At 55.1% G+C, this 9,416-nt stretch overlaps 1 protein-coding gene across 1 annotated transcript in view; it reads right to left on the bottom strand.

Moving 5' to 3' along the window:
- Positions 1–2,820: 2,820 nt before the first annotated feature.
- Positions 2,821–9,416, bottom strand: part of dact1 (dishevelled-binding antagonist of beta-catenin 1) — a gene marked incomplete at both ends in the record, with an annotated part of 8,077 nt that continues 1,481 nt past the window's right edge. The window contains 3 exons of the mRNA XM_084438896.1: positions 2,821–4,943; positions 6,932–7,087; positions 8,136–8,265. Coding sequence (XP_084295022.1) covers positions 2,821–4,943; positions 6,932–7,087; positions 8,136–8,265 — 2,409 coding nt within the window. The remainder of the gene's footprint in view (positions 4,944–6,931; positions 7,088–8,135; positions 8,266–9,416) is intronic.

The following is a 9,416-nucleotide window of genomic DNA, read 5'->3' as shown; positions in this document are numbered from 1 at the left end:
TACCACATTCTCCCAGTGCAAACATCTTCTCATTATCCAGTAGGCTGACTGAACACGGTGGCGTTTCGGTCAGAGATGTGGCCTCCGTCAGACCCCTGTCGGATGGTTGCGGTCAGAGCCACAGGAATGGTGACCTCTCTCTCCTGTCTGCCATCGTGGAGTAGCTGGGTGAACGCAGGGAACGCGCTGGCTTGCGGCTCCGCTAATTACACACGCGTGTTCTTGTTTTGTGAAAACATTGCGCCCCATAAACACTCGTTATAAAATGTTGACTTTTACAGCTCGGAAAACCGCAGAGACGTGGTTAAGGGACGATTTGGGGAGGGGGTTGGGTTCTATGAAACCAGGCTTTGTGATAAGAGCCCAAGGCTGTTTTGGGCCAGGGTTAGACATTACTCCTCTCAAATATTATCTTTTTAAACGTTGACTCAAACCCTATAATAAAAGCTATAGTTCATATCACAGTAGGCTACATTATGTGTTGAAACGCTGTTTATAAAGTTGTGCTAAAAGCTAAATGTATCTAGGGCCCATCGTAACCTTTCAAAACCCTCTACCCTGACCCCTAACATGCGGCTGCCCCCTTTGATAAACACATTGTCCTGGCCACTCGTCAACTGACATTATAAACAAGGTCAACTGCTGTTCTCTGCTCCCATTAAAACTGAACAAGGTCTCTTACGTAATATAACGGCTCCCATCCGGAATGAATGACCTTTGTGAAATAGGCAGTAATAACAAAGTTTATCTGAATGTTTAGTCATGTGTTGGGGCTGTCTGTGGCGATATGTGTAAGAGGTTTGAGGGTATTAAGTGAATGTAAGCATGTGACAGGGCTAAGATGCTAACTCCGGGAAGCAAGCCGAGGTGCCAAGTCGGACAAATGGAGGCAAAGCCCAAATGTTGCTCTCGGGAATGCAAGGACGTCCTCTTGGTCTAATGGTAGGTGTTAGGTGAGAGGGAGCCTGAGGGCTGATTCTCCTATGGTAGATTTGAAACAACACAAATGCACGCACGCATGCGCACACACACACACACACACACACACAGGCTACCTGCTGCCCTGTATGCAGAGGTAGAATCAGTGTGAGGGTCAATAGCAAACAGCAAATTACAGGAATTGCCATCATTCAGTACAGACACTCTCTCGTCTCCCCATAGGTGTTACAGTATCACTGGCTGGCTCCGCATGTGTGGTTATAGACCGATATGAAACATGCCACAGAGACGGCATGATGCCTGCCTCGAGGACCGACGCCACTGACGTTTAACGACGTGTGCTTGGCTCAGACACACGTTGTCATGGACGACCCGGATCGTTCCTTCTACTGAGGCCTCGTCCTCTGCTCATGAATGGGGGCCTTCAGGCCCCTCTGCTCATGAAAGAGCCTTCAGGTCCTCTGACTGGGAGACACACTTCCTCCCCTCTCCCTGCTCTGCCCCTGCCTGTTGGCAGGGACGCATGTGAGGTGTGTGTGGTGTGTGTGTATGTGAGAAAGAGAGAGAGAGGTGTGAGGGGCGTGTACTGCAGTTTGAGGCAGGCTGGCACTGGGAAGGTGTGTGTGAGTAGTGTGTGTGTGTGTGTGTGTGTGTGTATATAAGGAGAGTGTGTGCTGCAGTCTGTCAAAGTGTCACTTAACCGGGGCGTCATGCAAACACTACGACGTGATCAGAAAGCTTCACGTTTGAGTGACAGACGCACCAAAAGAAGGAGAGAGAGCATCTGCACACACACACACACACACACACACACACACACACACACACACACACACACACACACACACACACACACACACACACACACACAGAGAATGCAGAGCACTATAGAAATATAGAGAGGACGTGCAGATTTTAAAGCCGACATTTAATAAAGCATCAAAAGGATTAAAGCACCAGTATACAGTATGTACAACCATAGACCATTTACAGTTATAGTGGGTACCAGCAACAGACCAGGACAAAGTAGTTGGTTCATGCATATGGACTGTACTGTATACAGTATAATACCAAATATCAGCAGTGGAAGTTGCCCATCAACGTGTGTGTTTACCTAGTAGACTCAGCCTAGCCATGCTCATCTCGGACGGAAGTCCGTCTCCGCCTAAGTCATCAGTCGAGTAGTAGTACCACAATTCGTACATGTCCAAGAGGTACCAAACAAATATATATATTACGTTTTAAATATCTTTAAATCAGAGAAAAAACAACAACAACCGAATGAAGCAGGTACCGTTGAAAAGCATTCACTGGTTGAACGTGGCAGTGTGGGAGCAGGTAGAGTCCAGGGTAATAAATACATGAAGGCTACATAAAACGGACAGGGCGACTGAAAGAGAGGGCTAGCCAGGTAGCCTCCATGCGCTCGCCTGTCAGAGAAAGTGCAGGGAGGGGGAGGCTGACAGATACGCGGGCCCCGAAACTCGCTGGAGCAACACTAGTCAGATCGGAGCAAAGATATGCCATCGTACCGTACCCAGGAAAGCGCCTCGAATAAGGTTTGGAATATCGAGGGACATTTGATTTGGATTTGACTCCGATCTGAGCTATTTCACAACAGGAAGTTCCAGCTCCGGGGGTCTGTGATCCTCCCGTCCCGAGTTTAAAATGGATATAAATGTCTCTGGAAACCTGGTTGGCAGAGACCCGGACAGCGTCCAATCAGAAGAGAGGTCCGCCCCCCCCCCCCTATTTATCCAACGAACACAGCCCTAAACACGCAGCCCTAGGCACTTCTCGGTGCAAAGAGAACAGCCAATTTGATTGGCCAACTAAAAGCCGGGTACAGTGTTCACGGGGTTCGCAGCTCGGACCGCCTCCTCACACGGTGGTCATGAGCTTGAGACTCCCCGAGCGGAACCTCAGGATCTTCTTCTTCAGGTGGTGGGAGGCCTTGATCTTGACGAAGGCCTTGGCCTGGGCGGGGGTCATGTGGTCATGGGCTCCTGACCCGGCCGCCGCCGCCTGGCCGAACTGGGGCCAGTTCAGCCCCCCTCCCTCGGCGCTCTCCTCCGAGTCGCTGCTGCTACTGCTCTCCGCCCCCAGCTCCGCCTCGCTGGCGCTGGACTCGCTGTCGCCGAAGCAGTTGGTGGTGTAGTTGGAGCGCTCGTCCTCGCTGGTGTCCATGACGGTGGAGTGGAAGAGGGAGGCGCACTCCGCCGAGTACTCCGAGTCGCTGCCCGCGTAGGCGGTGTACGGGCTGGCGAATGGGAGGTTGGAGGGGAGGTACATGGCGGCGGCGGCGGACACCCGGCCAATCAGGTCCCTCCGGTGCCGGCGCTGGGCCCGCCTCAGGGCCTCGTCGTAGGGCGTCTCGGCGACGGCCCTCGGGCGACGGTAGTCGGCGCGCTTGTACTTGGGCTTGGCGACCACCGCCTCACGGTGTCCGTGGTGGTGGTGGTGGTGGCCGTGGTGCCTGGAGGCGGCGCCGTGGGACCTACCCGTGGAGACGGCGGCGCTCGCGTGCTTCTCCAGGATCCGGCCTTCCGGGATGGAGGCGGGAATGCGCTTGGCTCGGGACGACGCCCCCCGCCTGGAGACTTTGTGGACGTGGGCGGAGACTTCCTCCGGGAGGCGGGACTTCCTGCTTCCAGACCGGTGCTGCTGATGCTGCTGCTTTTCCCTCGTCGCCTCGCTAACTGATTCGCCGTGACCCGCCGGCGAAGACGCCGCCGCCGCCCGCGGTTTCAGCGCCGCGTTCTTCACCTTGACGACCTTGACGTTCTTCCCGCCGCCCTTGCGGAGCTTAACGGTCTGCCGCTGGGCGGGGATGTACTGGCCGCTGACCATGTGACCTCCCTCGTCCTGGCTCTGGGAGGAGGAGCCCAGGCTGGCCAGCTCCGGCGCCGGCCTATCAGCTTTCCCGCTCTGGCCTGAGGGGAGGAGGGTCTTGGGGCTGCTCTTGGGCGTGGTCGTCTGGGAGGCGGTCCTGGTCAGGGTGGTCGGCTTGGCGGCCTCCTTGGGGGAGGAGTTAGCCTTGGGAATGCCCAGATCCTGATAGTCCTTCAGGGGCAGGGCCGCCGCTGGCGACGTCACTGACAACAGAGGTCCTCTATTGGCCGGTATGGAGCAGCCCTTCTTTTTCAGCAGGCTGTTGGTGTTGGGGACGGCGTGAACGCCGTTGTCGGGGAATGCGTATCCGCTAGTGGGCAGGACGTTGGGGAGGGCGTGTCCGTTCAGAGTGTGCGACTGAGACACGGCGCTCTCCTGCTGGGGAGGCGGACCCCCGCTCTCCCCTGACCACTGTCTCTGAGGGGGGGGGGCCGCCACGAGGTGAGGGTCAACAGCTCCTCCTCCTGCTCCTCCTCCTCCTCCTCCCCCGGCCTGTAAACACGGCTGCCGGCTGGTCCGAAGGGTCCCCTGCCCGCCCGGGCCGCCCTGCAGATGTCCCACGAGCCCCGGCGCCTGACCCGCGCCCACGCCCTGCCTCACGCACAGGCTGGCCTGGCGGAGGATGCTCTTGGACGGGTCGGTGCTGATGCTGGTTCTGGGCCTGGAGGTCCGCAGGGGCGCGGCCCGGCGCTGCAGCAGGCCGTAGATGTAGCCTTCCAGGCGCTTGTGGTGAGGGGCGGGCCAGGAGGTGCTCTGGGCGACCTGGAGGAGCACCTCGCCTTCCTTCTCCGTTTTCGTTCCGTCCTCCGAGGTCTCCCTCTCTCCTCCTCCGCCCCTCCCTGGCGGCCCCGCCTCCTCCCTCCCCCCCGAGGGCGGCGCCAGCGAGCTGATGAACATGGGGCTCTGGACCGCCACGGCGTGCAGCGGGCTGGGGTAGCGGTAGACGTCGCTGCCGTTCCTCGCCACCAGGTCGCAGTGGTACTTGGACGCCGCGTCCGAGGCGCCACAGTCCAGGGGGGAGGGGGGGTAGGGGGCGGAGAGCGAGCGCCGGACCGTTCCGGAGGCCTGTTCCTCGCAGTGGCCCTCGCACTCGGCACAGCTGCCCAGCTCATCTGGAGGGGAGAGACAGACAGTTAGAACCACAGATGACCAGAGCAATACCGTGGCCCTGGTACAGGGACTGTGCTAAGCTACACTCACGAGTCAGTCTCTAAACCAGTGGTTCTTAACCTGGGTTCGATCGAACCCCAGGGGTTCGGTGAGTCAGTCTCAGGGGTTCGGCGGAGGTCAAGACACACACCCGACTCATATGATTCGTGATGACACGCCCCGCTTGGCCATCATTGGCAACAGCAGAAGTCACACTGATTAGCAGTAAATATTCATTATTATGTTTTTGTTTTTGTGTGAAAATCATGTTTTGATGGTTTTGTTCTTTGAACACAGTGATGTTGATGCACGGTTCATTTTGTGCACCAGTAAAATATATACCTATGTTTTGAATTTGAAAAAATCATATTTTATTTTTCCGATTAAGAAGGGTTCGGTGAATGCGCATATGAAACTGGTGGGGTTCAGTACCTCCAACAAGGTTAAGAACCACTGCTCTAAACGCTGCGCTCAACTACAGACCGAAGACATTCGTCCAGGTTTCGCCGCTAAAAGTGGGTGGAAACTATTTGAGAGATGAAATGTCTGCATTGCAGAACCAATCCAACTTCTTTAGGGCGGTCCTTCCTAATGGGGCGGTGAACGTTTTGTTTTGATTCTCCACTCCAGTTCATTTGGAGGACATTGTTTCCGGTAAGGCGGGTCTTTCACCCTATTAGCTATGTAGGCAGTGGTTCTGATTGGTAGCATCGGTTTTCGGCGCTGTTCTAGGCGGAGATCTGGTCTGACATCGTGAGACTACTGCTCAACTAAACCCCTATGTCTAGAGATGGTGATTAGAAAGGTTACGTGGTTAAGTATCCCTCTGACAGGAGAAAAATCACATTCTACTGCTAGATCACACTGTCAACAGGAATATGCCCCCCAGCCCCAAAGACAGAACAGCTCAGAGCTGAGCTACCATTTGTGGGGAAGGTGAAGACCCAACACAGGGGTTGAGAGCAGCTCAGAGGCTGCAGTATCCTGCCTCCTGTTATGTTCCGGTGTGTTGACAGGCTGAGATGGCATTCTCTCCACTGAGGTGTGTGTGTGTACATGTGTGTGTGTGTAGGTGTGTGTGTGTGTGTGTGTGTGTGTGTGTGTGTGTGTGTGTGTGTGTGTGTGTGTGTGTGTGTGTGTGTGTGTGTGTGTGTGTGTGTGTGTGTGCTGTTAGGGGGAGTAATTGGTTTGGACGTGTTAATGGACCTTCTGTTTGACTATCATAGGTGTGGCTTCTGAAACCATCTGCTTGGCAGGAAAACTACTAAGATAACAATGTTAGAGCTTTCTTCTCTTCCTTTCTCTTTCTCTCCCTCTCTCTCTCTCCCTCTCTCTCTCCCTCCCTCTCTGACGGTCTGACATTCTATCTGCCCCCCCCTGTCTCTCCTCTTATTTCTCTCTGCCACCCCAACCCCCCCCCCCCTCTCCTATCACCCTTCTGGAACTCAATCACACTGTTGTGTAAACAATTCCAGAGAACAGCAACAATAACAACAGCAGCAGGAAGACTGGGGGTTTGGATAGAAGGGGATGGGGGGGGGGGGGGGTCATGGAGGGGGATCTGACGGGCGTGTGGGGGGTGTGAGTCCGGGGGTCCAGCAGGGGGGTCGGCTGAGGTCCTCCAGGGTGAAGGGAAGAGTGTGGTGTTTACAAAGTAAACAGGACAAAAGACTCAAAAGACCGGCCACATGTGACATCAAACAGCGCAGTGGTGTCTTGTGGTGTCTTGTCTTAGGCCATGGGAGGTTGGAGGGGGGAGGGGGGAGGGAGGAGGGGGGGGCAAGTGGATGGGCAGCAGTTCAGGGATGAGAGCGGCATGGGACGAGACAAGCAAGAAGAGGAGAGAGGGATGAGAGCAGGGGGGGGTGGGAGGGGCCAGAGGTGAGAAGTGCAATGGATGAGAGGAGAGTGAGGGGTGCTGTGTGTGTGTGTGTGTGTGAGCGCGTCTCACCTGCGGAGCGCAGCCTGCCGTCAGAGGAGCAGAGCGAGGCGTCGAGAGGGCTGCACAGGCAGGTGCTGGAGCGACAGCTGGATAAACACTCACTGAACACCGAGTTGGACGAGTTGGAGAGAGAGCCTGAAGCTGCGTCGCTCAGCTCATAAAAACCTGGGGAGAGAGAGAGAGAGAGAGAGAGAGAGAGAGAGAGAGAGAGAGAGAGAGAGAGAGAGAGAGAGAGAGAGAGAGAGGGAGAGAGAGAGAGAGAGAGAGAGAGAGTACACAGAGGGCAGAGAGAGAGAGAGAGAGAGAGTACACAGAGGGAGAGAGGGGAAGAGGGCAGAGAGAGAGAGAGAGAGAGAGAGGGAGAGAGAGAGAGTACACAGAGGGAGAGAGAGGGGAAGAGGGCAGAGAGAGAGAGAGACATTTTAACACATTGATTTCTGCACCTCGCGGGGAGGAGGCAGGGAGCTGTCATCCCAACAATTTATTACCCGACAGCCTGAGCTATTAAAAGGATGAAGGCAGAAATCTCAAGCACTCGAGAAACACGCAGCTTTGCAGCAGATCGGGGGCCTTTTAGAGAAACATTTGGTTTCCTTTCAATTTGCAGCGTGCATGAGCTCCTGACCTGCTCATCGAACCCCATTCGTTCAGTCAGGAATGCTAATTCCGTCCCGGCAGAAGAAAAAAATACGAATTTGGCTGGATGTTGACATCTTAAACGAGACGAAATGTAACTCTGTGGGGGGGCAGAAATTAACTACAACTCTACTGTGCCATTATAGGCCCGGTTCCTAGTCCTAGATTGAGGAATTTTCCCTGGAAATGGTCTTGGGTGTATTGCGAGTCTTAGGGTCGTCAGATTGGAGAAGTGGGTGGATAGCGTGCGTGCAGAGTCGGTCCTGTTGTGTGGGGAGCCTGGGAGTAGAACACTGGCCAACATGACCTCCCTCAGTAGGAATGTAGAGCATCTGCATATACAAGTCACTGGAGGATGAAGCTGCAGGACTCGCTCCTGGCCCGGCCTCTCCCTGGCTGCAGGCTTGACCATATTAGTCTCCATAGTCCAACACAGCGGTCTGGCAACGCTTCTCGGTGTGAGAGAATGGAAAGGGGCGAAACCCTAAAACCCTAAAAGCCTCGCGGGAGACGGATCGCTCGATGAGATCGGCCATGCATGCGGGTTTCTCGTCCCGTCGGGAGCTCCTCGCCTCACCTGAGCTCGGGCGGCTGTCCGTCTCCGCCTGGTCATGTGACGCCTCTGTGTCCAGTCGCAGGTCGCTGATCTGGCGGTCCAGCTCCTGCAGCTGAGTGATCAGCCCGGCGTCCCGCCTCCTCAGGCAGTTCTGGAGGGGAGAGACACAAAGAAAACAGTCACTCCTCAACGTCCTGTATAACGTCATCAGCCTAGCACCAATCAGCTCTCTGGAACATTGCAGCCTTCTTGCCCAGGCAAGTGCAAGAGTAGGAAATGTTGGTGAGAAAAAATAACAATGTTCGCATGCACGCACATACGCACATATGCACACATGCACACACAGTTAAGACCACCAAAGGATTTACAGAATGTCTTCAAAACCTTGACTGGACCATGATAGGCGCATATCAGAGCTCATGAGCTGGTCTTGGACTATAGGTCTCATGTCTGGTGGGAGCTAGGCCAGGCCCTGCTCAGGCCAGCCATGTGGGCTATGCCGGCTATGTGCAGCAGGGCCAGTCATGACCACAGCCAGCCCAGGCTGGGAGGAGCTGTAAGTGTGCCACTCTGCAGTGAGCTGGGTACAGGGCCCTGAGAGAGGGCGGGCGGGGGTGTGGAAGCTGGCAGCAACGACAGACATGCTGTCTAATGATCTGCCCTCTGATGATGAACGACCCGGCGCATTCTAACCACCGTTCCGGTCCAGCATCGCCGCTTACGCCCGCCGACCTCCCTAGACCCATGCCTGGACGGTTACAGCACACCAGACAGGGCTGGGTTCAGGTGGGATTCGAACCGCCACACCGACCTCCAAAATTGGAACAAAAGCATCTACTGTACCATTAGACCAAAGAGAAACTCCCAGAGGTCTGCAGAGGGTGAGATGTGGGCTTTACAGGCGGGGATTTACTCATCACACAGACATTGTTCCAAACCACCTATGCTACAAAAGCAACAGGCAGTGTTGTTCTTTTGTCTCTCCTCTGTTTCCTTCCTCACTTCTTGAGGCTAAAGAGAGGTATTCGCACTGCGTCTCTTACACCTATCCTATCTCTGTCAGATCTAAAGGCGTGTCTTAGGGGTCCAGATGATTGTTTGGAATGCTTCCTGGCCTGCCATTTGCTGCCAAAGGCCCGGTAATCCAACACAGATTCCAGGCAGGCACGGCTATATGTAGCATAGCAGCACTTCCTCTGTAGTGAGATACTGGCAGGCAGTAAAACCAAGGCTCTGACAGCAGCCAGTCGTGATTAATGAGTTTTCAGTCCCAGAGCAGGCCGGGGCTTTGGAGACCACTTC

Source organism: Borostomias antarcticus (assembly GCF_949987555.1).
Source record: "Borostomias antarcticus genome assembly, chromosome: 5".
In the NCBI taxonomy this organism is placed as follows: domain Eukaryota; kingdom Metazoa; phylum Chordata; class Actinopteri; order Stomiiformes; family Stomiidae; genus Borostomias; species Borostomias antarcticus.
Note: the sequence above shows the minus strand (reverse complement) of the source record. Positions and strands in the feature narration are given on the sequence as shown.